The sequence below is a fragment of the Triplophysa rosa genome, linkage group LG8 (genome assembly GCF_024868665.1).
Source record: "Triplophysa rosa linkage group LG8, Trosa_1v2, whole genome shotgun sequence".
In the NCBI taxonomy this organism is placed as follows: domain Eukaryota; kingdom Metazoa; phylum Chordata; class Actinopteri; order Cypriniformes; family Nemacheilidae; genus Triplophysa; species Triplophysa rosa.
This window is the reverse complement of record NC_079897.1, coordinates 209,225-236,770: the sequence shown is the minus strand read 5'-3', so window position 1 is coordinate 236,770 and position 27,546 is coordinate 209,225. Positions and strand designations below refer to the sequence as shown.

The 27,546-nt window shown below is 42.2% G+C and overlaps 2 protein-coding genes across 6 annotated transcripts; both read left to right on the top strand.

Moving 5' to 3' along the window:
- Positions 1-311: 311 nt before the first annotated feature.
- On the top strand, positions 312-18,057 carry zbtb7b (zinc finger and BTB domain containing 7B). 2 transcript variants are annotated; one of them, XM_057340652.1, is made up of 4 exons: positions 312-804; positions 4,331-4,387; positions 14,543-15,507; positions 15,704-18,055. In XM_057340652.1, the coding sequence occupies exons 3-4, from the start codon at positions 14,549-14,551 to the stop codon at positions 16,242-16,244; spliced, it is 1,500 nt and encodes a 499-aa protein (XP_057196635.1). In that variant the 5' UTR covers positions 312-804; positions 4,331-4,387; positions 14,543-14,548; the 3' UTR covers positions 16,245-18,055. The 2 variants fall into 2 exon arrangements, with proteins under 2 accessions (XP_057196635.1, XP_057196633.1); XM_057340650.1 differs by lacking the exons at positions 312-804; positions 4,331-4,387 and adding an exon at positions 10,835-11,824 and having other exon boundaries at positions 15,704-18,057.
- Positions 18,058-21,640: 3,583 nt separating this feature from the next.
- khdc4 (KH domain containing 4, pre-mRNA splicing factor) lies at positions 21,641-27,462 on the top strand. Of its 4 annotated transcripts, none has more exons than XR_008963335.1 (14): positions 21,641-21,775; positions 22,680-22,857; positions 22,965-23,081; positions 23,189-23,268; positions 23,359-23,411; positions 23,491-23,645; positions 23,789-24,000; positions 24,073-24,133; positions 24,209-24,266; positions 24,473-24,681; positions 24,761-24,904; positions 25,352-25,433; positions 26,164-26,249; positions 26,947-26,970. XR_008963335.1 is itself a non-coding variant. In XM_057339620.1 (14 exons), exons 1-14 carry the CDS (start codon positions 21,759-21,761, stop codon positions 27,186-27,188), a joined length of 1,719 nt encoding a protein of 572 aa, XP_057195603.1. In that variant the 5' UTR covers positions 21,641-21,758; the 3' UTR covers positions 27,189-27,462. The 4 variants fall into 4 exon arrangements, 3 of the variants coding, with proteins under 3 accessions (XP_057195603.1, XP_057195602.1, XP_057195604.1); XM_057339620.1 differs by having other exon boundaries at positions 24,476-24,681; positions 25,324-25,433; positions 26,947-27,462; XM_057339619.1 differs by having other exon boundaries at positions 25,324-25,433; positions 26,947-27,462.
- The last annotated feature ends 84 nt before the right edge of the window (positions 27,463-27,546 follow it).

Here is a 27,546-nt window from a genome sequence, read left to right as displayed (position 1 = left end):
TTAGCCTACTTAAATCTGTATTCAGAAAAATTTGAGCGCAAAAACTATCATTTGTATGTTTGATCACTTATTTGCGTACATGCCACAGTGGAGACATTGTGCGTGCGTGCGTGCGTGCGTGCGTGTAAAGTGGCAGGTAAACAGGCACAAACACTTTTAACATGAATATGAAATCTGCGACAGTCAGTCAGCGCCACTTCATAGAGACACTGAGTGACAGGACTGATCTCAGATCAGATCTCTCGCTCTCTCCTCCGCTGACAGAATTTGACATGCAAATTCAGAGTTTGTCACTTGAGTCATTTTCAGAAGCAGAAGTGGAAACGCGTGAAAAAGGAAGAGACGCGTTAAATATGTCTGACTCGAGTGACGTGTGAATGACCAGCAGCGGTCCGGTCATGCCCACCCGGATCAACACACACACCTGCCGCCGCGCGGCGACCGACGCCCGTTCCGCCCTATCGCGCCGCGTCCGACCCCCCATCCCCCCACCCCTGCGCCCTCCGCCGCCCACAGAGCCAATCACCCGCGGCCACTGGAAGTAGGACAAGCGCTTCCTGGTTGCGGGTTTAAGGAGGAGCGGCAGGAGTTCGTCAGGAGCGGGTCAGAACCGGCCCAAGAGCGGATCGAACCACTGACAGCACACACCGACACCGGACGAAGATCAGGCGCTACCGGAGACCAAACCGCGGAGCCGGTGCGGTGCGCGCGAGGTCGACGCGCGTCACTTTCAGGAAGTAGAAGAAGAGCCGGCGGTCAGGTGGGACACTACGCGGCGGGGAAACTCAGGTGACACCGGCTCAGGTAAAGCTCCTTTGCTCCGTACGTTTAAAACGTATGACCTATGATATACAGCTCTTCATTAATTGTAGTTTAAGTGTCTTTCTTTCCATATTTGATCTTCATTTGCTTTATTGATCCACATCCCCCCGACCGGGGTCACGAGAGGACTAATACGTCATGGGCACTCGGTAACTCCCGTGTGACGTGTCTAAGATAATTTCCTCCAGTTACTGTCAAACTCTGTCGTTCTCTTAACGATTATCTGTCGTTTTACTTCATTTGTTCAGTGTTTATTTCGCCGTCCTGGGGGTTTTACCTGCGCGCGTCTCACAGGTGAGGCAACGATATAAATAGCGCGTGACACCCAAAACCCGCGAGAGAGATACTGATCTGAGCTCAGGTGCGAGTTCGGTTCTGATAATAGGTTTGTTTTTTTCGTGTTTAGCTGCAGTTGTGAGGCGGATTTCTCACAGTCTCGTGTGGATGGACCGGATGAACCCGTCGATCCGGATCCGCTGAACGTCACGAACGTAAAATAACCCGTTAAACTCTGAAGCGCTTTAAGACACTTTCCTCGAGCGGCTAACGCGTTATAGTTTACGTAAAGAAACAGTCTTATAGTTTCATTAAACTCTCACCTGCTGTAACTGTGCCCCCCCCTCACGACCGTCGTCATAGAAACTTCATTACTCCAGTTATTTAGTCGGCGTCCATGACGCTCTTCCTCTGGACTGAACGTCATTCAGAAGAATCGATGAATATACAGTATTAACATATGTAACTGATAATGAGTTTATTTAATTAAAGCACACACGCACATGTTGTGTTTTCGTGTTTATGATTTTCATTAACGTAATGACTTTTATACTCGACAAACTGTATATTATTTTCCTTATCCAAACCCTCACAGAAAACTTGCAGCATCATTTAGCCGGGCTTATAAATTGATGTCCGTAAATGGATTGGACATTTCTCCACAAGATAAGAAATTACTGGTAGGCTATTACTGGACATTTGTGCACACAATGTAGGGTTTACCCTTAACACGCACACACACAGAGAGAGAGACATCTGACCCTCATACAATCATACAAACCTGTTGATATTTAAGAAGTCAATGTATGATCATTTTATTTACAACCACATTTCCCCCCTCTGTTTAATCTCCCAGCTCAGTTATAGTGTGTACATGTGACTGTTTTGAAGGAGAACCGGACCTCCCGGTTGAGTTTCTACACTTGAGTTTGAGTTCATTTGATTTGCTCAGTGAAACACTGCTGACGTTAAGTTTAGAGTTTCATTATTTGTTAATATCATTATAATATTCAAATGGCCTGAATACAATCTTTTAGACCCTTCTTCATTTTTTCTTAGTTAGTAACACTAATGTATATACATTTGATATATCTTTTATGGTATTATTGCATTTATATGTATGTTATATATTTTTGTTTTTAATATCAGTTCCTCTTTTTTTTGTCCTTTTCCATGTAAGCTGGAATGACGTTTCTGGTTTAATTTGATATCTGAGTCTTTGAATGATATGACTTTTTAAAAATTTCTTGAAATAGTTCAAATTGGATGATGTTAGATTACAATTCTAATTTAAAGATTGTATACATGGGTAGTTGATAGACTAATATGCAAATTTGTCCTATGGGCAAAAATTGAGAAATATAATAATTATGATACATTTCTCCTTTTTCTCGATTTTAAATGATAAATATAAATAATAATAATATAAAACAATGTAATATTAACGGTTGTTTTCTAAATTTTGCTGTCACACCATAGGACACATGTCCGATTTATTCATCAACTATCCATATATTATGTAAGGATAATGTACAGGCAGCAGGTTGTTATTTGGTTTAATCATTTGTAAATATAATGACATATATGTTATTTAAAGACATATTTATATTTAATTTGTAAAATAAAAAAACGTGTGTTATTAGTTTTGAGCGGTCGTTATCTGGGAATAACGAACCTGCAAATGTCACGACTGGCCAATCAGATTCAAGCATTCCAACCAGCCGTGTAATAAGAAAAAATATGATACACCACACACTTACTAAACAGGACTGTAAATACATCTTCTGAACTAATATATTTTATATTTTTAGTTTTTTTCCACCATCTGTACTATTTGTAACAGCGCAAATTTGTGAAAAGCATCTATAATAGAATCTTTAATAATGCTTTGCATTGATAATCTTGTCTAATGCTTTGTGGAATTTGTTGTTTAAGAGTGTTTAAGTTTACATGATAAAAAACGGAAACGTTTTTCCTTTGCGTTTTTGAAAAGTTTCACTTACACACGACAGCGTTATCAAAATGATGTGCGTTTACACGGATCGGAAAACGAATAAAAACGCTGTATTCTGTATGCCAGGCCAGTGGATGGCGATGTTGCGCTGTAAACAAACACTACGCCTGCGCACATACGCATACCCTGTTTTAAGCTAAAAGCACTTTTAAAACACTTTCCCTGCGTTCCATTTCGAAGGGCTCATCCCTGTGCCCTAAGCCCTTCAAAGGGTTTACCCCCCGGAGTGGGAGCTTCAAAGGGTTGAAGGGTGTAGGGGACAAAACAGCTTGTTTCTTGAAGAGCCCTTCTGCATCATCGTCGCCATGCAAAAATCTGCGCAATGAATCATGGGGGCACGAAGTGTCCATCAGTTGTACCCTTCGAAATCCTTCATTCCAAAGGGCCAGTTATGGGCACTTCGTTTGGAACACTTCAATATGGCGGCCATGATTGTTTTCTCTCCGAAGTGCCCTTCGGTGGGCGATATATCCCATTTGGAACGCAGTCTGCATGTATGTGTGTTTATAGTTTGTGTATACGCGTGCGTATTACATCATCGTTTTTGCAAAACGCCGCCTTCAGAGTTTACACGGAAACAAAACGCTGTCGTTTTCAAAAAATTGCAGTTTGAGACCAGTTTTCAAAACTTTCAAAACCTGTTCAAAACTTTGCATTTTCAGTCCCCCAAAACGCCGTTGTCGTGTGAAAGAACAGCCAAAACGCATAAAAAGTGTTCAGTTTGTAGATGAAAACGGTCCTGGGAGGGTTTGAGAAAGCGGGGGATCCACATGATGTGGGTGTGTAGATAATCTCAGAAGTTTTGATGTCCAGGGGGACGTACCCTTGTGGGTGAAGAGCAAATGTGTAGTTTAATGGGTCATTGAAAGGTGTGTATTCAGAATATTTATTTGACCTTTACATTCTGAAGCGTCACACATCATGCATGCGTGTTTTAAGATCACTGGACTGTGAATGAAAGCAGCGTTTGTTTCTCACGTTAGTAGATATTGGTGATTATGGCGTGTGCAGTCTTCCCGGTAAAAACACGCCGCCATGCGTGTTTATGTGAGATTCAGTGTTTTTATGTCACATCTCTGTTTCATATTTCAGTCTCAACGAGAGACACACAGACAGGCGTCTGTCTCGACATGATGCTGATGAATCTGATGATTGACGAGAAAATCATGTGTCACTATCAAACACTTTTCAGACATTTCTCTCTGTTTTCACCTTCAGGACTGACGGAGAGACACAGACGTGAGAAGTGGCCAACTGTATGTTTATGGACTGGAGGTAAGACACTTTCTTTGATCTGCCCGTGTGTGTGTGAGGTTTGGTCTTATGACAGAACTGTGAGTGCTTGTGTATGGATTTCCCTCTTCCTCAAAAAGACCCTCAGATGAAACACACACCCACACACACACACACACACACACGCACACACACACTGTTCCTGTAAATGCATGTGGACCCATGTCAGAATTTCCCCATATCACAGTTACGATTTTCACTTTCATGAAGTCACAAGAGCAGAGACAGGTGTGGGGGTTACACCAACAGAGAAAAGGGGGAAGAGAGAAAGAGAGAGAGAAGTATTTATTCAAAGTTACAAATATATATTTAAGTAATGTAATTTGAACAAAGCTTTTTATCACAGAGAGAGAGAGAGGAAGGAGAAACCGGAAATAGATGAGGATCAGTTGGTTTTGCAACATCATCTCTCTCTCTCTCACACACATATGCATGAATCAACAGTGAGATGCTCTTTACTGGAGTGAAATACACAACATCACACGCCTCCTCTGACTTCCCATACAGAAACTTGATGGTCGACATGAAACTGCTGACCAGACACGAATACAACACACACACACACATACAGTCAATGGTCTGATTCATTCTCATGATTGTGTCAACCATGTCACACACATTTATTTGAGTGAACAAAACCTTTTGGCATGTGTTGATTCTTCAGTCACACAGCAGTCATGAGAAACACACAACTGATAAAACACAAACCCTGTGTACAGTATGAAAGACACATGCAGACGGTGTATTTACATAAACACACATACTGTATAAGAATGAAAGAGTTCGATGAATGATGAATTACATTGACATGTATTCATTTGGCAGACGCTTTTATCCAAAGCCACTTACAAACAGGAGAGCATGTAACATTTTGTCAACACGCTAAACAATACCGCTAGTTTAATTGTGAGTATGTGATTCTCTTTTCACACGTTTACAGTTTGATAAACACGAGCTTCATGTTTTAGAATCAAGACAACATTATCTCCATTATTTGATGTTGTTCTGTGTTTTAAAGTGCACAGATGCAATCACGTAAGAGAAGGTAAACACGTGTCATGTGTGCCCAAATTAAATCAATAGACTTATTTTTTATAGGCCTGATTTGTTATTAAGAAACCAGAGAAGGGTTGAGAAGAGCTGAAGCGTGATGTGTGATGAATGTTTGCAGTGACGTTCAGGACGTCCTCGGTAAAGATTTTCCAGGCTGTATTTTGAGAAACACACACACGCTCGGAGCACTCAGAAGAACATCTCTCTGTTCTCTTAGAAACCCATCAGAAGACACAGGCTTCAAGGAAACATCATATTTACATCATTTCACTTCTCCACACATCTCATGACATTTACAGACATCGACCCTTTTACACTGTAAAATGTCCGTTTAAAGACGGCTTCTGTTTTTCTACAGTATGTTTGACCTAATGCCACAGTCAATAATGACTAAAACATACAAATATTTCATCAGAAACAAAACATCTGAAAACACTGCCGTTCAAAAGTTTAAGGTCACTTACTCATTTCTTTAATGATATGTTATTCCATATTTTAGAATGTAGAAATATATCTTGGGGAATTAATAATAAATGAATGTCTGTTCAGACTGACATCCGATTCAAAAACATTTTTATGAAGTAAATGTTTAGTTTTGTAATAAAATGACATTAATATATTGCCACAGTTATATTTTTGTCCATGTTTATTCTTTAGCTGTTATTTCACACATTTAAGTATACACCTTAATACCTGCAGAAGAAAGTGACTTTAAACTGTTGACTGGTTGTCCTTGTTCAACAGGAGAGATGCTGTTAACCCTAACAAATAAATGACATTCAGAAATTAAATGATTTAAAACATGTACTTCCAAGAAGTCTGAAGAAACTCTATGAATGTGTGTGTGTTGAGTGAGCAGATGTTGTGTTTACTCTGTATGTACAAACTTCTAGAGGTTATACGTATTATTCTGCTGATTAGACACGCACACACACATGCACACACATGCACACACACATGCACACACACATGCACACACACATGCACACACACATGCACACACATGCACACACACGCGCACACACACATGCACACACACATGCACACACACATGCACACACATGCACACACACGCGCACACACACGCACACACACACACACGTACACACAAACACTTCCTGTGCCGTTATCTTTCTCCCACTCTCACCCCATTTCTGCTTCTGTTTTACACCCCCTCTCCCTAACACAGCACCACAACAGCTCACACCACACAGCACACACATGCACACACACGCGCACACCACACACACACACACAACAACAAACACTTCCTGCCGGTATCTCTCTCCACTCTCACCGCACCGAATTCATGATCTCGTACACCCCCCATCGCCTACTCCCATCATCTCTCTACCGCTCTCTCCCCTCTCTGTCTCTCTCTCCCTCTCCTCCCCCTCTCTCGCGTCTCTTCTCTGTCTCGAACTCTACTGTCTCTCTCTCTTCATACTCGTCTCCTCTCTCCTCTCTCTGTTCTCCTCGTCTTCATCTCCTCTCACTCTCACTCTCTCTCTCTCTCCCTCCTCCTCCGTCCATCATCTCTCTGTCTCCTCTCTCGTCCCTCTCCCTCTCCCTCTCTCTCTCTCTTCTCTCCCTCTCTCTCTCTCGCTCATCTCCTCTCGGCCTCTCCCCTCTCCCTCTCTCTCGCCCCTCCACTCTCTCTCTCTCTCTCGTCCTCACCTCTCTCCCTCTCTCTCTCTCTCTCCTCTCGTCTTCTCCTCTCCCTCTCCCTTCCCCCTCTCCCTCACACTCACTCTCTCTGCCTCCTCTCCGTGTCTCTCGCTCCTCCCTCTCCCCTCACTCTCTCTCTCTCTCTACTCTCTCTCTCTCTCTCCTCTCTCTCACTCTCTCCCTGTCTCTCTCTCCTCCTCTCCACTTCCCCTCTCTCCCTCTCACCTCTCTCCTTCCTCTCTTCTCTCTCTCTCTCTCCTCCTCTCTCTCTCTTCTCTCCTCTTCTCTCCGCTCTCTCTCTCTCTCTCTCTCTCTCTCTCTCTCTCTCTCTCTCTCTCTCTGTCTTTTATTCTCGACGCGTCTCTTCCTCTGGTTTGGCCTGTATGACACATCACACCCCCTCGTCACTCAATCCGTAACCCTGATTTCATGCTCAGTTTAATGTGAGTTGTTAGATATGATCTTCCTGTTGTTTCCCCTCAGTGTCTCTGGAGCGACACACACATTCACAGACTTTCTTGTGTTTTCGAAGAACTCGTCTGTATTTAGACGGATCAAAGACACCTGTCTTCTTTTTTTAGTTTGTGGGAGTTCTCCTTAAATCTCAGACCTCAGATTCATTCCTCTTTGGGGTTTTTATAGAGTTTGTTTGCTGCAGTTTGAGTTCTTCATCAAAAACACAAACACACCGGATAAAGTTTCAAACGCATTTCATCGCTTGAAAGAACCCAGATCATCACAACACAACACAACACAACACAACACAACACAACACAACACAACACAACACAACACAACACAACACGCTTACACAAATGTGAAGCACACAAAAATAAAGGTAAATGCATACAAATATGAACATATTATAGGTGTCACAATATACCTTTAATGATAATAATCGTGATATAAATAACTTTTGATATATACAATATTTCTCCCAAATTTCAAATCAAAATATTGTTTCTATTTGCACGGAGAAACAGGTGAAAATAACAGAAAAGATGCTTTTTATTTTTTCAGACCTTATATACTGCAAAGAAAATTTATTTAGGAAAAGTTCAGAAATGTTTTTTATGTGATAACCTGTATTTTTATGTCTTTCACATTGCTGTTTGAGGACTTTTTTTGTCAGTCCTGAGGTTTGATTTTGTTCAAATTAAATGAACGTTTGGAATGGTCCCTTAATTTTTTCCGCAGCTATCAATTCCAGACTTGTGTGTTATGTTTATATATGCACACAATATACGAGTCCCTTAACAGTGTCTATCATTATATCATTAAATAATTTCTACCAAGAATAAATGCCATCGAGTCCGAAATTTGCGTCCAAAATTTCTGCACGTCAAAAAATAAATACAACCTCACACTGTGTCGATCACATTTACCTCCGATATTTTCATCCGTCATAAAAAGATTCGGACTGGGTTCGATTTTCTGCGTTTTTCGCATCCGTAGTAAGCATTTTGAGAGGCGTTTTGACAATTCAGAGACACCGTACAAACCAGCGTCCAATACGAAAAAATGCATACGAACATTTCTGACTGTATGTGCAAAGACCTTAACGCAAAGAAAATATGTATATTTATGTACAGAATTATCTCCATTTTCATGTCATTATGTGAACCAAAAGCCTTGTGTGTTCCACAGTTTTTTTGTGGGTCACGCAAATGTTCTTAGACACACAATACACACAGTTGAGGTTTGTGTTATTGTGTGTGGTTTAACTGTTGTTGATTCATAAAGCTTTACTAGAAGTCATTTATTTACTGTGCCATGTAATTGTTAAAAAACTTTTAGGTTTAAGTTCATTTTTCAGATAATTTAAGTGTGTGTATTCGGGTGTGTATGTTCCTGCTTTAATATCAGATTTTCCCCTTCAGTTGTGCATTATCTGCTGATGTCATGTGTGCGTGTTCTGATGGAAAACGCTCTCACACAAACACACACGGGACAGAAATGTGTGTGTGTAATATTGCCGTATTGTGAGAGGGGAAGAACAGCAGTTGAGTTTTCATAGCAGCAGTGGGTTGTGAGAATCCGCTGTGACACAGACAGAAAGAGAGTCAAGAACATCTCGATGATTTCAAGTCCGTTCAGTCTCAAACTCAAATCTAATGAGTCCTGACATCCCTGTGCTCAGCGTTTAGTTTTCTGGTGACTCTTCAAATAAAAATACACTTGTGGCTGGATTTTAATCCGTTAAATATGGAGAAGCTTCAGAGATCTTTACTGTCTGTAGTTTGTCATTAAACTGACGTGTGAGGATTGTAATGACTGTAGATGTTTGTGTTTTCTTGAAAACCTGGTTCACTGCTGATTTCCTATGTTTTGGTCAATTATTGTCAGTCATGTCAAAAGTGATTTGGGCAGAAATGCAGATATTTGGCAGAATGTGTTAGACAGAATGTTGTTTGGCTTCATATGAAAAACTGTAGCAGCAGTTAGGACAGACTTGACTGAATTTTTTCTTTCTCATGATCTTTAAAACATTTTTAGTCTAAAGAACTAAAGTTAGTTTTATAGACGAATATAAAAAACTAAATATGCTCAATAATATTTTTATTTTATTAATGGTTGTATCAGTCGCACATGAGAACTCAACATCAATCTCAGGATCTTCATCACAGAAACAAAGCAGCTCTACTAAAAAAAACCTTTGTTATACATGCCGAAACACATGTTTATATTCATATTCTTAAGCATGTTTCATTTTGTTTTCAAAGAAATGTTTGTTTTTAAACACACGTTTATGTATTTAAGCATAAACGTTTATATTTATGTTTTTTTAAACACGTGTTTATATTTATGTTTTAATCATGTTTCTAAACACACGTTTATATATATTTTTTAACGTGTTTATATTTATATTTTTAAACACACATTTATGTTGATGTTTTTAAGCACACATTTATGTTTTTAAACACACATTTATGTTTTTAAACACGTGTTTATATTTATGTTTTAATCATGTTTTTAAACACACGTTTATATATATATATATTTTTTTAACACGGGTTTATATATTTTTTAACGTGTTTATATTTATATTGTTGAGCACACATTTATGTTTTTTAAACACGTTTATATATATATATTTTTTAAACACACGTTTATATATATATTTTTAACGTGTTTATATTTTTAAGCACACATTTATGTTGATGTTTTTAAGCACACATTTATGTTTTTAAACACACTTTTATGTTTTTAAACACGTGTTTATATTTATGTTTTAATCATGTTTTTTTTAACACACGTTTATATATATATATATTTTTTTTAACACGGGTTTAGATATTTTTTAACGTATTTATATTTTTAAGCACACATTTATGTTTTTAAACATGTGTTTATATTAGCCGCTGTGTGAGGAAACTTGTGATGTGTTTGTCAGATGCTCTCACATCAACAGATTTGACCCTTTTAAATGTGTCCGCTCTCTTTCTAAGTATTGGATAGTTTCTGGCTTCTCGTGCGATGTTTCCTCATTACAATAGCAGACGTCTCTCTGTAATAACTTTATATGAAAAACAACATGTAGATACGATCTGTGACGTTCAATACCACTTTCAGTAGAAATGTGTTTTCTAGACACCTTTGTTAAAGATGTTTCCATATGCGGCGTCCTCTTTTAACCGTAGTAATCCACACGAAAGTGATGTTTGAGGTTCATGACACTGTATTGTGTGTGTGTGATATAGCACGGTATAGATGTTTCTACATCCCTCTTCAGCTGACTTGTCTCCAGAATGAAATGTTGAGTATTTGACATGTTGAATCATGCTGAGCCTTTCTTAACACCGAATCCGATTTATAGATGTGAATAGATTCAGATGAGGATGGCTGGGATTGTTGGAACATCGACAGAGATAAAGTGTGTGATTCTTCAGAGAACATTCAAATGGATGTGAAAGCGTGTTTACCGCACACATGTGGAGGTGTTCACGTGTTGAGTTCCTGTGATAAGAAGATCAACTTCATACCTGCTGTCTTTTGTGTTTCTGTCCTCATCTTTTCTCTGCTGCTTTTCTAAACATCTTCACGTTTCACACAATCATAGCAGTTAAAAACGAAACCCTGAAGAGTTTGGATGGAGAATCTGCTGGAGGGTTCACAGAATCCGTTTTGAATGCTTAAGTGATTTAGATTCGATGTATCTTGATTTTTTTGTGATTTTATAGATGCGTGTGATCTGTGTGCGTGTGTTGGATTCCTTTGATTTCGTGGAGCACATGCAGACGGCAAGCGTAAGGGTTCCGACCGAGTTTAAATCTCAAAGTGAGACTTGATGCCTGAAATGGATTCATTTGATGGAAAATAGTGATTCAGTGAACGCGCTGCACAGACGACAGGGCCGGAATCAGACGAGCGACGCTTCTTCCTGTTTGCTGCGGCTGTCGATCCGAACGCAGGCCGAGGGATTTTGTTTTTCGGAAACTTGCGACCGTTTCGAAACGAGATGATGATGGTGATGCGCTGGGAGCGAGGGGCGTGTGGGCGAAGGGGGGAGGGGTGTTAAACACCTTTATGAGAAGACAGGAAGACAGACGAGAGAGAAGAACGACAGGAAGAAAAGGTTGAGATCCCCACAGGAGAACGTCGAAGCCTGAACTGTCACAGAGAAGTCAGAAACACACGGATGCTATGACACAGACGTCTGTACGACTGCTGCCCTCCGCACCCATGAGGGGCAGAACGGTACGTACCGGATCCACCGACACACACGTGTCCAGACCGACGTCAGACCTGTGATCCGCTTCGTGAATGTTTGTTCTTGAGAGAAAGTCTTTGTCTTGTCTTTAAATGTGTGTGCGTGTGTGTTTGACGTGAAATTGAGTTCGTTAGTGACTAATCTGCTCTGTCTCGCGTGTGAAACGCTACCAGAAGCCTTAAGACGCCACACCTGTTCCAGGGAAATCTTCTTCCTCGTGCGCGCGTGTGTGTGTTTGGATCAGGTTTAGCAGGTGTTGTTAGGCAGCGGGCAGTATTATGGGCTGCAGAGAGTCGCAGGTTGTTAAGGGAAGTGAAGAGATCGTTGGGTTGTTGGTGGAAAGTTCCGGGCTCAGGTGTGTGTGTGTGTGTGTGTGTGTGTGTGTGTGTACACTCGCAGCCTTCATTGTGGAGACCAAAGGATAGTAAAACATTAGTTCATCAGAGAAATAGATGATAAATCAAACACAAGGATGTTTATTTGAAAATGTAAAAATGCTGAAAGTTTTGTGTGAGGGTTAGAGGACATTAGATCTGTTTAAAAACAATAGAAGTCTATGACAAGTCCGCATAATGATACAAAACAAGCCTGTGTGTGTGTGCGCGTCTGCGTGTGTGTGTGTGTGTGTGCGTGTGCGCGTGTGTGGGGACCAACTTCAGAGCACTTATGCAGTGTTTCATTTTTGTTGCTCAAATTGCTTCTTTGTTTGCATCATTTGTAAATGTCTTTGGATAAAAGTGTCTGCTAAATGACTCAACGTGTGTGTGTGTTCTGGCCTTTTGGATTTAAATCTTTGTGTTTTGTTAACCAATTCTCTTGTTTTATCAAGGGTCATTTTTGAAGCTTTAAAAGACAGAAATCATCAGATTCAAGTTGAAATCTTCAGATACTTTAGTGTGTTTGAGATATTTTATCTTAGGGACTCAACATGAGCGTTATATCATCAATGTCGGGCAAGAACCTTCACTTTCCAGGAACCGGAAGAGACACTGTATTGTTTAAATAATGAAACACTGTGCTCTCAAAATCATATTCTTTTTAATATATTTAATTTGATATATATTAACAAAATCAAACTCAAATGGATTCTTTGATGAATTTTGTCTGTTATTAAAATGGCTACATCTGAGACAGAAAGTGCATCACATCAGCTTATAAATGTTATTATATCTGTGTTTTATAAAGGATGAAGTGAGACACACAGGCTATTTAAGACACTATTGACTTTTGAATGCCGGCTACGGACACTGTTATACTTCTCAAATACATTAAACTTTAGCATTATAAATATAATGTGAATTATAAACGTGCAGAGACGTGTGTGATGCTTCATTCACAATAGATGGAGTGAAGGTGTGAGGTTTTACAGACAGTTAGATGATTCATTGAAGTTATGAGGTTTACTCACAAACCCTTTTAAATACTGTGAAACATGTGAAAAGTTCATTTGCAAAAACAGATATAAATTGTGTTTTTTATTGTGAATTCCAAGTAATATCAATCAAAGTCCAGTTATGTTGTTTTGTTTAATAATAACAAAAAAGATATAGCTATAACTAACACAATAAAAACATTATAACGTCATAAAAAACATGATTTTTCTGTTTTTTGCAAATTAACTCTTTAAATATTTACAAAACAGATTTAAAAAGTGACTCATAGCAATGAGGTTTCCTCCTGACAGCGCTCTCTCTCTCTCTCTCTCTCTCTCTCTCTCTCTCTCTCTCTCTCCCTCCCCCTCCCNCTCTCTCTCTCTCTCTCTCTCTCTCTCTCTCTCTCTCTCTCTCTCTCTCTCACTCACTCTCTCTTACTCTCTCGCTCTCTCTCTCGCTCTCTATCTAGCTCTCTATATCGCTCTCTCTCTATCTAGCTCTATATCTCGCGGTGGGAAAGTGTTGGACGTCACGAGGAAAAATTATACACAGAAAAAAAGGAAAGTGAAGTAAGTAAAAGAATCAATCAAAATGGTTCAAAATGCCAACGCTACTGGCAGCAGTATATTTCAGGAGCACTTGCCGAGGTAGGGCTGGCCTCGCCAGGTACATAAGCGCTGACTACCCGGGATCTCCCACCTCCGAAGTCGTCTGAAGACATTTTCAAACAGTGGCTAACCTTATAATTCAACACCAGATTTGAAGTCATTACGGAACGAATGGGTTAGACTGAATTCTGGGTTATGGCCCGTATCAAGTCCGCACAAGTCACCTCCCTATGCAACCTTGATAAAAGGGGCGGAGCAAGAACACATCCGGGGATTTGAACTGTACTTGGCTAGATGTGAACTTTGATTTGGAACAGTACCTGGGCATATTGAGAAACAGACATTGTGTCTGAATGCTGCAGGGCTTTCTGAAGCTTGACGCTCTGTTTAAGTGCATTTCATTCAACATGAACTTCGCTCTACATTTACATTTACATTTAGCAGATGCTTTTATCCAAAGCGACTTACAGAGAGTTCAGGGAGCAATAAGCGATATGTCATTCAGGAGCAATAATACAATAGGTGCTGATACTAAGTTACTAGTTTCAACAAAAGCTAGAACAATACCAGTTGAGAGAAAGAGAGAGGGTTAGTGTTTTTTTTCTGTCAAGTATTCACAGAAGAGATGGGTTTTAAGTAGTTTTTTGAATGTTGTGAGAGATGTGGTTGACCGGACTGAGTTAGGCGCTACAGTTTTTTTATGACGTGTCCTCCGTGTGTGCAGGTGGCGATGTCTCCAGGAGAGGACGGTCTAATCGGGATTCCCTTCCCTGAGCACAGCAATGAGCTCCTGTCCCGACTCAACGCTCAGCGGCGGTCGGGGCTGCTCTGCGACCTCACGCTGACCTCACGTGGCACACGACACCCCACGCACCGCTCTGTCATGGCCGGCGTCAGTCTGTACTTCCGCCGTCTATTCGGGGCAGAGGAGGGTGAGGACGGAGGTGAGGGGGTGGGCGACAACTGTAGCGTGTGCCAGTTGGACTGCGTGTCACCCGACGCACTGGCTGCGCTGCTGGAGTTCGCCTACACCGCCACGCTGACCATCCGCAGCTCGGGCATGCGAGAAGTCTTGAAGGGGGCGCAGCTCCTGGGCATTCAGTGTGTGGCAGATGCCTGCCGGGACATCCTGGGTGAGTCGGGTGACGATCTGACGGACCCAGTGGAGGAGGCAGAACAGCTGCCGTCCCGCCGCAAACAGGACAGATGCTCTGTGGTCAGAGCATCGTCCCCCGTGAGACCTGCATGGCGCAATTCCCATCACGAAACGGCACCCGTGTCCGAGGAAACGCCCGAGTATGGGCTGCTTCCCACACAGGGGCGAGAAGGACACCCGCCGGCTGCTGCCGGGCAAGACGGAGCAACGCACCGGGGCATGCCGATAAACGGAAGTTCTCACTGGCTGCAGGAGTCCACTCTGATTCCTTACCGACCCGAAGACATCCCGTCAGACGAGGACGAGTCGGGCCTGAAAGGACGGGTCACGCCCCACAACAACCAACCGCACGGGGAGGGAGAAAGGGGCGGAGTAACAGTGGGAGGGGGCAGGAAGAGGAAGTCTCAGACACCGCAGCAGTGTCCCGTCTGTCAGAAGATCATCCACGGAGCAGGAAAGTTGCCACGTCACATGAGAACGCACACGGGAGAGAAACCCTTTCAGTGCCCGACCTGCGGTGTCCGTTTCACACGGTATGTGTTACTTTGTGTTTTATTTTGCCCTTGAAATTTTCAAGTAATGACAAGTGATGTACTGTTACAAACCTAACAAAAAAACACGTGTCTTTAACATGCATAACATGTCACGAGTATCACTTCCCAGAACTTTGTGAACGTGGCCTATTGTGATTTAAAGTCAATTCTTTTTGCTGTTTCTCGTTCGCTTCAGGAACGACAAGCTGAAGATCCACATGAGGAAACACACGGGCGAGAGGCCGTACTCCTGCCCCAGCTGCCCCGCTCGCTTCCTGCACTCCTACGACCTGAAGAACCATCTGTCGCTACACAGCGGCGATCGGCCTTTTGAGTGCCCGCTGTGCCACAAGGCCTTCGCCCGCGAGGACCATCTGCAGCGTCACAGAAAGGGCCACAGCTGCCTGGAGCTGCGCACCCGTCGCCCGCGCCACGGGAACAGGCCCCCGGACCCCGCCTCCTCGCCGACCCCCGATCCGTTCGGCCTTCACCCCGACAGCATGAGCGCGCTTGCGGCCGCCCGACACCTGTACGCCCAGGAAAGCCGCGGCGTGCCGGTGCAGCTGCTGGGGGCCGGGGTGCCCCTCCCTGAGATGCTGTGGCGGCCGACGGGTGGTGAAATGATGAATAAAGGCGGGGGGGACTCATCTCCGCATGCATCAGTTACACGAAAACCATGGGAGGAAGATGAAGAGGAAGAAGAGGAAGAGAAGGTTTTCAAGGTGGAGAGAGAGTGAAAACACTGATCTGTGTGTGTGTGGGTGATGGGTGAAACAGGGTCTGAAACTGTTTTCTTCAGTTTGTGTGAGTATAGATCTGTAAGCATGTGGTTGTTGTTCACGCTATGCAAAAATGAATCCTAAAAGAGTGATTGAACAAAGGTGACATAGAAAGCAGGTTGAATAAGGATGGTGTGATGATGAATTTATGAATCCAGTGAAGAAGAAGAAAGAGCTCTCTTACATTTACTCTCATTCCAAAAGAAAAGAGTTTTTGTCTCTTAGACCACATACTGAGGCAAGTTTGAACTATATTTGTATGAATATGACACGTCTTCATTATTCAGATATATGTAGCCTTTAAAACGTCTCTTTCTCTGAAACTGGACCAGGCCTCAGTTTAAAAGGGCTTTTGTTGAATCTTAAAGGAAAACGCTTGTAGTTTTTATGTTTGTTTGTTTTACTTTGGGTTAAAGAGCTTTGAAGAATAGAAATGTTTCCTTTCTATAGTATATGACGGACGGAGAACTCTTTTGTATACAGCTGTATTTATTTATTTGTTGGTTTGTTATTTATTGTGGCGTTTCGGTTATTCTGCATCTCTTTCTCTTGAAGTTCCTCGAGCGCCGGTGTAAAACAAACGTTCACCGTCTGGTCTGGGATCAGTTTTGCCTTTTTTTTCCAATAACGTCCTCAGGTAGATGTGGTGTGATGTCTGATCTCTGATCAGTGCTGTGTTTATATCTGCTGTTTGTCTCGCATCACATTATTCTGAACGCTCAGGTGCTGTAGTGAACCGCAAAGATTTCTGGGATTTTTCTGCAGTCTTTTCTCTTTGCGAAGTTTTGCACACAAAATGTCTAAATGAAATGGCCTCCAGTGACCAGAGTGAGACAAAGAGAAATCTTGCCTTTATGGAGCAAATACACATATCTGAGATATTCAAGATATAAGATGATGTATGAAAATGATTTAAGTGTAGTCAGCTTAAGTGGTGTGCTGAAGGGCTCATGTCAGGATGCATTCTGGGTAATGGAGTCGGCGGTGTGTGTAACTGTACTGTTGAACATAGGAGAAATGACCCAAAGTGGTTTATTTGCACTAATACGGGATCTTTGTGTTTGGAAATATATTCTTATATTCTTTATGTTCATAAGCAAACTATGATTGTAAATCCTTAATTTCATAAAAAATGACAAAAAAAAACAGCTTGACCATGAATATTAAATGCTTCTGAAATGTATGATGTAATAAGGTGACGCTGCATTGATTTCATTTTATTTGATATTTTGCAACTATTCTCAGGAAATCTTGAGCCATGCACTAAGAGGTTATGCAAATGTTTGGTGAAATATTAATTTATTGTATATATAATTGTGTTCAGAAATATAACATTGTTATAAAGTAAAGTTTCGTTTACTTGCATCTGTCATTTAAAAAAAAGAAGTTTAGTTAATGATGGGATTTATATGAAAATCAAATGAATTTTTTTGGTTTGGCTGTGTTGTGTTCTTGTAAGGATCGGTGCTGGTTTATAGGTGAAGGGACCGCTGGTAAAACCCCTCTTATTCAGGGATATTTTTCTGTTCATAGAGTGAAATCTTTCTGTTATAAAATGTTGTACAAATACAGAGCAAATAAACAAAGATTTATGCACAAACACATCACGTTTTCTTTCACTCTAAAAAAATCCGTAAAAATAATACAATATACTGGATTAATATGGAGGAATTTTCCGTGTTCATTTTTTACAGTTGTTTTACCTGTATTTTACATTTTGCACTGCATTAAATTACATTTTAGCATCAACGGAAATGTCCGTAAAATAAAGGAAAATGTACTGGTAATTTTCTGCAAGTTCTTTATCCGTTTTTTTACGGAATTTTTTGAACAGTTTGTATAAATGCTTCTGTGTTGAACAGGGTGACCATACATAGCCTACCTGTGCCATTTTCCCCGGACACGTCCTGACCCGGATTTCGGGTACGTCCTCAGGAGGTCGCATTTGTCCACCGCATACTTCAACGAGGTTCTCACATTTCAGTTTAAAAAACATTATTGAAAAGTTAACATTTATTTCTCACGTAAAATCTTTTTATTTTTACCTTTTATAAAAGTGATAATTAGACTAGATAACAATAGCATTCTATCATTGCAAAATATATATATATATACAGTATATACAGTATGTGTGTGTGTGCTTCCCCTTCTCCCAGAGACTTCTCTCTACCGTTTATATGAGATGATGTCCGCCAGGTGGGACAAGAATATTTTCGTCTCGTTTTTATTAGTTGACGAAAATGTCAGTATATTTTTATTACAGTTTTCGTTCTCATGCATTCATTTTTATTTAGTTAGCGTCTCGTTTTCGTCGGTGAAAACATGTCGTTAACGAATACTTTTCGTCAACGAAATTAACACTGTCACTAACACAGATTTAGACAGATTTGTGAACAATATTTGAGAGAAATAGGCCTTTTGTGTACATAGAAAAAGTCTTAGATCTTTGAGTTCAGCTCATGAAAAATGGGGGCAAAAACAAAAGTGTTTCGTTTATAATTTTGGTCAATGTAATGCAGCCATAAAATATTAACAAAGTGTAACACAAATTCAACATGATTACCCTTTTTGTTCAGTAAAATAGAAGTGAACAATATTTTTTTCAATCATATAGTATTTTTATCCCCCTATTTTGGTTTGAATTTATATTTAATAAATCATTACTGCACCTGTTTAGACACTGTAAAATACACTTGTTCATGGATATGACAGGTGATTGCCCTAAAGAACAAAACACTTTAGAAATTAAAATAAATGAACAACTAACAAACAATGTTCCAGTTGTAGCAGAGGCATTCAATCACTATTTCATTGATTTTGTGGCTAACATCGCAAGCTCTTTTACACCTGAGAAAACATACACTCCTTCAATAGATACAAGTCAATCAATTTTCAGTTTAATAAATATCACAGAATCAGAGGTATCACAGACCATTAAATCACTCAGACCATCTAGATGTAAAGATAGTTTTGATATGGATACAGTGATGCTCAAGGAGCTCAGTACAAAAGTAACAAGCCCCATTACCAAAATAATCAATCTGTCCATTTCTCAAAATATGTTCCCTAGCATGTGGAAATCAGCTGTTGTTGCTCCCATTCTTAAAAGTGGAGACCCTCATTCCATGTCAAACTACAGACCCATCAGTATATTGCCCACAGTGTCTAAGATTGCAGAGAAACTGATAGCAAAACAAATTGTCAACCATCTAAATACCACACCCTATGCTCTCCACCCTATGCAGTTTGGCTTTAGAGCCAGTTATTCCACCGAAACTGCTACTTGCTTTTTTACTGAAAACATCAGAGCTTTGTTGGACCGAGATGGGGTTGTTGGAGCTGTGTTCCTGGATCTTAAGAAGGCTTTCGACACTGTCAATCATAAAATCTTGCTGACAAAATTATGCAGTTTTAATTTTTCCTCAGATGCACTTACATGGATTGAGTCTTACCTCACTGACCATTCCCAACATGTCAGAGTCCAGTCATTTAAATCAGCGGCCCTTAGTCTGTCCACCGGTCTTCCTCAAGGGTCAAATTTAGGACCTTTGTTGTTCTCACTTTATATAAATGACCTCCCGTCTGTCTGTCCAGATGTTTCTGTGCAGATGTATGCTGATGACACCGTAGTCTATGCTCATGGTAGTAATATCTCTCAGGTGGCTGAGAAGCTCACTAACTCTATGGTTAATATTACAGCTTGGTTGAAACACTCCTGCCTGCAGCTGAACACATCAAAAACAGTAGCAATGTTTTTCACCAAGTCCAACAATAACTTTAGTGTTGAGCCAGATGTTTTTGTGTCAGGGGAAAGGCTGCAGATTGTGTCTGAATACAAATATTTGGGGGGTTTAATTGATTCAAAGTTGTCATTTACAGCACACGTAAAAAGGGTCCATAATCGAATCAAATTCAACCTCAGTACTTTAGACACATTCGTCATCAAATATCCAAAAAGGCAGCAAAAATGTACACGCACTTTATGATCTTCTCACATATCACTTACTGTTTACCTATTTGGTCACAAGCTAGTGTTACATCATTGAAACCTCTGCAATCACTTTACAAACGAACTGTAAAAAGTTTGGATAAGAAACCAAGTATTTCTCATCGTTGTCCAATATTACAAAAACACAAATTACTCAGCTGGGAAAACATGGTAAAATATTCAAATCTATGTCTTGTTTATAAAATTATTCACGGTTTATCATCCCCTCCTCTCCATCAGTTTGTCAACATCCGAACAGCTAATCATAGCAGAGCCAGAGGTGCAGCGAGGGGAGATTGTATAATTCCCTTTAGGAAAAGTGTATTTGGCCAAACTGCTTTTTCTGTTCGAGCTGCTACTGAGTGGAACCGCACACCCATAAACATCAGAAATCTAAACACATATAGTACATTTAAGATCCAGTTAAAGAAATGGCTCGTTGATAATCAGAGCTGTCAACATTAGTTTACTAATGGATTTGCTTTCGCTGCCCTCTGCTGGCTTCTTGCTTTGTGTGTGGGTATGTGTTCTTGTATATGTCTGATTTTGTTGGATTGTTGGTCTGTTGTGTTTTTATTGTACATTTTAGCTTATAGTCCTTTTTTCTCTTTTTTTTTCAATGTATTGTATTGTATTGTAATTGCTATATTGTTATTTAAATATGTGATTTTACTCTCTTTTAGGCTGACTTTTACCATCTGTCTAGGGACTGCAGGTGAAAAATAGCCTTTTGGCTAACTCTGGCATATTTACAGTAATGTTTATTAATATGCATTGTCCCTGTTATAAATAAATGAATAAAATATGTTGCAGTAATAGAACTTATTTTTAAAGGGTAACTCCGGCCAAAAATGAAAATTCTGCCATTAATTACTCGCCCTCCAGTAGTTTAACATCTGTCTGACCTCCATTTTTCCATTAAGGTAGTTTTGGAAGCTTTCTGACTAGATTGCCAGAAATCCTGGCCGGGACATGTCCGCGAAAAATTTTAAAGACTTTATTATTTATGTGTTAATGCTGAAGATGTTCTCATCTTAAATGACCCGTGCTGATCTTCTCAAGTGTTTGACTCTGAAGTTAAGACATCAGTATTTAAACATCACATCACCTCGGATTACCATGGTGAAGGTGAATAACTCTTTTATTCATGCCTGTTATTTCATATTTTCATATTTCATTGTATGGCCGAACATAAGGATTTATTGTGATGTATTTGATTTGTTTAGTTACTGTACCTGATGCCGATCCATTAAACACTCTCATCAGTACAGTAAACAACACGTGTGATCATGTTTATGTTCTCGAGGAGATTATCACGTTTGAAGACGATATTCATAAGAAAGAATTCACCGATCGTTGATGAATTGTCACTGCGCGTGCGCCAGAAGAGCGGAAGTGACGTGACCAGTGTTTCCGCTCGAGAGAAGCAGTGCGCTTCGGTTCTACTTTGATCGGAATCAGAAGCTCAAATCCAGACACGCCAGATGTCACACACGGGCGGGTAAGTTTTGTGTGTTTATCGTCATATTTTATTGCGCTCGGTTAGCGTGTCGTTTAAAGTTTTTGATGAATCGCGATAATGGCGGATGTTACGTAACAACAACAGAACTAGCAGTACATACCAGAGGCAAATTTAGTTGTGTACAGGTACCGACGTACCGCGGTAATATTGCCATATTTTTTGTGCGTGCGTGCGTCAGCTTCTGTGATGTATATTTTGTGCCGGTGTCCTGTTTGAGGGTGAAGACTTGGTTTTAGGGTTTAGGTTATAATCAGGTTTAGGGTCAGGCATGTAGTTCTGATGGTTAGGGTGACGGGCTAGAGATTGCATTGCGTCAATGTATGTCCTCATAAAGATAGCTGCGCAAACGTGTGTGTGTGTGTCAGCTTCTGTGATGTGTATTTTGTGCCAGTGTCCTGAAATTTCAACCTACCCGTCAGATTGTGCTACCAGGCATAAGCACATCAATATTACATCATTTTTTTGCGCTGTAAAATCATCCTACCTGTTAATTTTATACTGCTAGGACAATCTGATGGGGTATTTTCGTTGTTAACTCATTCTACATGTTTATTTATTACTGGTGGGACAATCTGATTGAATGAATCCTACCTGTTTATTTGTTACTGTAGGATAATCTGACAGGGTATTCAGGCTGTAAACTGTTGTGTGTTTATTTTAATTTGATAGGAGAATCCGACAGGGTATTTTGCATTGTAAAATCTTCCTACCTGTTTATTTTGTCGATGTGGTTAAACTTTAGATATTATGAAGTTTTGCCCTGCGGTAGGAATATCTGACAGAGGTGGCACAATTGGACAGAACACCGGACATGTGAATGACGCTGTGTGTTGGGCTTGTTATGATGGCGGTGCTCAGTGACAGATGTTGATGTGTGTGTCAGGCGGCGCAGTAAATGGGACCAGCCCGGCCCGGTGTCCTCCGCTGACGGAGATGGAGGTTCTGCCCCCACAGGAGCTCTGGATGCCGCTGCCGCTGTAGCTGCCAAGATCAATGCCATGCTGGTGGCCAAAGGCAAACTGAAGCCGTCTCAGATCAACAGCATCACACCGGTGGATAAAGTGAGTGAACGGGGACTAAATCAAATCAACTGTAGGACCACACGCCTCCTTTCTGACCACAGTTCTTATAACATTAAGCTGGAATGTGTGTGTGTGTGTGTGTGTAGGTTGTTGGTGTTGGTGGGAATAAAGTGAAGGATGAACTTGTGGTTGCTGAGGTAGAAATCAACGACGTTCCGCTCACCTGTCGAAACCTGCTGACGCGTGGACAAACACAAGATGAGGTCAGGCCCTTGTGTGTTTGACTGCGTGACACGTATGACAAACACGTGTGATATCATGTCATGTGATGTCGTTTGCTTCAGTTGTTGATTTTCCTGAACCCCCACAGATCAGCAGAGTGAGCGGAGCGGCCGTCTCCACCAGAGGACGCTTCATGTCAACAGAGGAGAAAGCCAAAACTCTGCCCGGGTGAGAGGACGCAGCGCCACGCAGACACTCCACACCGCTCACACGCTTTTGAAAAAGTCAAATCAATCTATCATTTCTCTGTTTCCATAGCGACCGTCCGCTCTACCTGCATGTTCAAGGACAGACCAGAGAGTTGGTGGACAGTGAGTGACATCATGGGTATGTTTGTGTCTGTGTTGTGAGGTCAGTGCTTAACGTCTCTCCCTCTCTCTGTGTGTTTAGAGGCAGTTAACAGAATTAAGGAGATCATAACAAACGGTGTGGTGAAAGCAGCCACCGGCTCCTCGTACACCCCAGCGACAGTCACAGTTTACCAGCACACCGCAGCTCCATCCGCAGCGCCACCTGCTGCACACAAAACACATTATCCTGGAGGGGTGAGAGCCTGCAGCACACACACAAAACACGTGACCGCCTCATGAAGACCAGAATCAGCAGACGTGTGTCACCTCCTTATGGCTTTTCCATCACATCACGGCTGATAACACGTGTGTGTGTGTGTGTGTGTGTGTGTGTACAGATGCATTATGTGCAGGATAAGGTGTTTGTGGGTCTGGATCAGGCCGTTCAAGGGTTCTGTGTGAAGGAGCGTGTGGAGGGTCCGGCCTGCTCATACCTGCAGCACATTCAGACTGAAACGGGAGCAAAAGTCTTTCTGAGAGGAAAAGGTTCAGGCTGCCTGGAACCCGCGTCCGGACGAGAAGCCTTTGAGCCCATGTACATATACATCAGGTGAGCATAGAGTCCACGCACACACGCACACGCACACACAAGGATTTGACTCTTTATGACTTCATCTATCAGCCACCCGAAAGCAGAAGGCCTTGCAGCAGCCAAAATCCTGTGTGAAAATCTCCTGCAGACTGTAAGTTTAAATATCTGTCTGTCTCTCTCTCTGTGTCTGTAGCTGTGTTATAATGTTTGTTTTGTTGTGTAACAGGTTCATGCAGAGTATTCTCGCTTTCTGAATCAGATGAACATTGTGACGCCCATACAGGGTATAACACACACACACACACACACACACACACACACACACACACACACACACACACACACACACACTCCAACAGGAGAAACATTTTTGAATTCAGACCACAGGGCCACATTTACTCTCTTAGAACAGTTTTTTATATTTCATTCTTTCAAATCATTCAACACAACCCGTCTGCTGTGTGACTGGATATCTGTGTTTGTGTGTCAGCAGGTTTCATTCAGCCTCCTCCTGTTAATGGAATGCCCCTACAGCCCCAATATTACCCACCTATAGGGTACCAGCCCGCTTACCCCACGCCCGTCCCGCCCCCTCAGCCCGTGGCACCTCAGTATTCAGTGCTGCCTGCAGTGCCAGTGCTGCCACCGCTGAGTGCCCAGTACCCCATCCCACCTGCCCCCTCCAGCATACCAGCACAGGTAACACACACACACACACACACACACACATAATGTGTGATATCTTCACATTTCTCTCTGTCTCGCACATGTGCATCAGACTCTCCCGTCTGCTACATTTCCCCCTGCTGCTATGGCTCCGCCCAAAGCCACACCCCCTCCCACTCCACCAAACCCTCCACAGAAACGCCGCTTCACGGAGGAGGTGTCGGATGAAACGGACCCTGGCCTTCTGGGATATCAGGTGAGTTCTCTGCACACATCTGATGATACACCGCTACCTGATGTTACTCTGTTTCCACAGAAAGTGCTGCTTTAAATCACTCGCCCGTTTCCATGGCAACGGTGGCACTGACCTGTGGGTAATGCAGATGTTTGTGGGTGGCATCTATAGTGACGTGACCTCCGGTCATGAGAGTTACGATTTGTAATGAAATATTCAAATGTCTTCACAGAGACTGTAGACGACTGTGAGAGCAATGACTGTGTAACAAAGAGATTTGAGTCTTGGTGTACATGTGTTTTGTTGGCATGATTTCTTTGACGTGTGTGTGTGTGTGTGTGTGTGTGTGTGTGTGTGTGTGTGTGTGTGTGTAAAGGATGGTGTGTGTGTGTGTGTAAAGGATGGTGTGTGTTAATGCCGTTGTGTTTTTCTGCTCATAGCATGGACCCATTCATATGACTAATTTAGGTGCAGGCATGTCTGTGGGCAGCTCAGAGACGTCAGGACCCCCGTCTGCTGTTTCCTCTGGGTCTGACAAACCGAGGAGCAGGTCAGTCACTCACTTCACACAAGAGGTCTTCACAGGTCCACTTACACCCGAAAACCCGAGGTCCGACCTGAGACCCGAGCGGGTTCGGATCGGGTCGGGTATAATAGTGTCTTCGGGTCATTTCAAATAAATATGTTTTTGCAGAATAGACCCGACCTGCACCACACATAAACAGTGCGTCACTCATGGCTGGAAGGTAGTAGGCCAATTTACATTGAGCCAGACCTGTCAATCAAGAAAGCTGGATCAAGCTGCGTCTTTATCCTGAGTTTTCTGTTGTGCCTTATGCCAGGAGCAACCATCAATTTCATTTTTATTGACCCATTTAGTTTTTCATATCCACTGGTTACAGCTGAAAGATGAATTCTGAAATCACAATAACACAAAATGTAGGCTAATGCATAAAGAAAATGAAAATAAACGGAGCAGCGAGCCGAACTGGTTACAAAGCCACTGGGATTTGTTTCTGTAGCCTACCTCAGATGGTCAAGCTGGTGAGTGCGGGAATGCAGACACGCCACGCATACGTCGAAGACCTTTACAATCGGGGTCAGTCGAGTTAAAAAGAATTTACGCTGGGTGGGGTCGGACTCGGGTCGGGTCTTTCTTTTAAAAAAAATAATTGATGCATGTCGGGTCGGGTAAAGATCTTTGGACCCGAGAAGACCTCTGCTTCACACATAATGACTGACACGCTCTATTGTGTAACCGTGTGTGTGTGTGTGTTCAGCAGACCGATGATGCCGCCTCCATTTGTCCCGGCCCCGGTGAGACCACAGAAACCAGAAGAGAGAAAACCAGCACCAAACCACCTGGGTAAGACACCAGCCTCACATCACACACACACGCAGACAGACAGAGACGTCTGTGATGCTCCTTCATTAGGAATGATGCTGATTGTGTTTTGCATGCAGATCAGAAGCGATACCCGACGGGTTGTTTAGATTCAAATGATTAACGTGCTGCGTGTCATTTCTGTGTGACCGGCAGAACAAGCCTTTCGTTTAAACAAATCATCTGCCGTTAGCTCCACCCCAAACTCACGCCAGCGCTTCTGCAGAAATGACACGCAGCGTCTGGTCTCTGCCCGCCTGTAATTTAGCGTTTGAATGACGAGGCTTCTTCCCTGAGTGGCTGATGTCATCAGGCTGCTGCCGTCCCTCTTTGATGACATCATCAGAATGACCGCGCGTCTGTCCTGTCGTTTGACCGCCGCACTAACGTCTCTCTCTCTTGTGTTTTTGTGTTCTCTCTCTTTCTCTGTGTATTTTTCTCTCTTTCATGTCCCTCCGGGGGGATGCCGGATCCGCGGGCGGGGCGACGTTTCCTCCTGTCCTGCCTCCTGATGGGATGTTTTGAACATCGCCCCCCACTGACCGTCCTTTGACATCTGGTCGTCATTCGTCACGCACTCTGGATGTTGTTTTTGATTAACTTCTCGTCTCTCTCTCTGTTGCGTCTGCTGCGGTTTGCGTGTGTTGGCTTTCTCTCTTGTTTCTCGTTTGTTTCTCAGTGGCGCAGGTGAAGCGCGTCAGGACCGGTCTGGTGGCGTATTCCGGCGATTCCTCCGATGAAGAGGAAGATCACGGACCCTCCAAAGTAGACGGGGCAGGTAACACGGGTGTAGGCTCCTCATCTGGGGGGTGGACGTTTCGCTCCCCTTCATCTCCTCCCCCCCGCCCCAAAACACAACAGCAGCAGCAGCAGCCGCAACCACAACAACAGCAGTCTATGCCATTCTGGATGGCACTGTAACACACACACACACACACACACACACACACACACACGCTCTGTTGTTGAAAGAACAGGCTCATCCAGTCTTAAAGACTCTGAGGATTGTGGGGGACTGGAGCTCATCTGAAGAATCATACATGTCCAGATATCAGCACTGCTCATTTGTTTGTTTTTTAAGGTAGCTTTCAACTCTCTGTAGTTTGTAGTTTAGTTTCTCTTGAATCAGATTGATTTGTAACGCTGTTTCATCTGTGAACTTCTCATGAGAAATAAATCAAACTGCATTCACTCACTCCACTGTGATCTTCTCTGACAGGACCTGCTCACAAAAGCCCGTCTCTGTTCTCAAGTGTTGAGTTTAGAAGGCTCGCGTAAT

Bases quoted from the DNA above. Each gene is read 5' to 3' on its own strand.
- zbtb7b (XM_057340650.1), top strand. From the start codon at position 11,771: ATGACACAGACGTCTGTACGACTGCTGCCCTCCGCACCCATGAGGGGC. The intron at 11,825-14,542 runs GTACGTACCGGA...CCGTGTGTGCAG, and splicing joins CACCCATGAGGGGCAGAACG to GTGGCGATGTCTCCAGGAGA. The intron at 15,508-15,703 runs GTATGTGTTACT...CGTTCGCTTCAG, and splicing joins TGCGGTGTCCGTTTCACACG to GAACGACAAGCTGAAGATCC.
- khdc4 (XM_057339619.1), top strand. The intron at 24,134-24,208 runs GTAAGTTTAAAT...GTTGTGTAACAG, and splicing joins GTGAAAATCTCCTGCAGACT to GTTCATGCAGAGTATTCTCG. The intron at 24,905-25,323 runs GTGAGTTCTCTG...TTCTGCTCATAG, and splicing joins CTGGCCTTCTGGGATATCAG to CATGGACCCATTCATATGAC.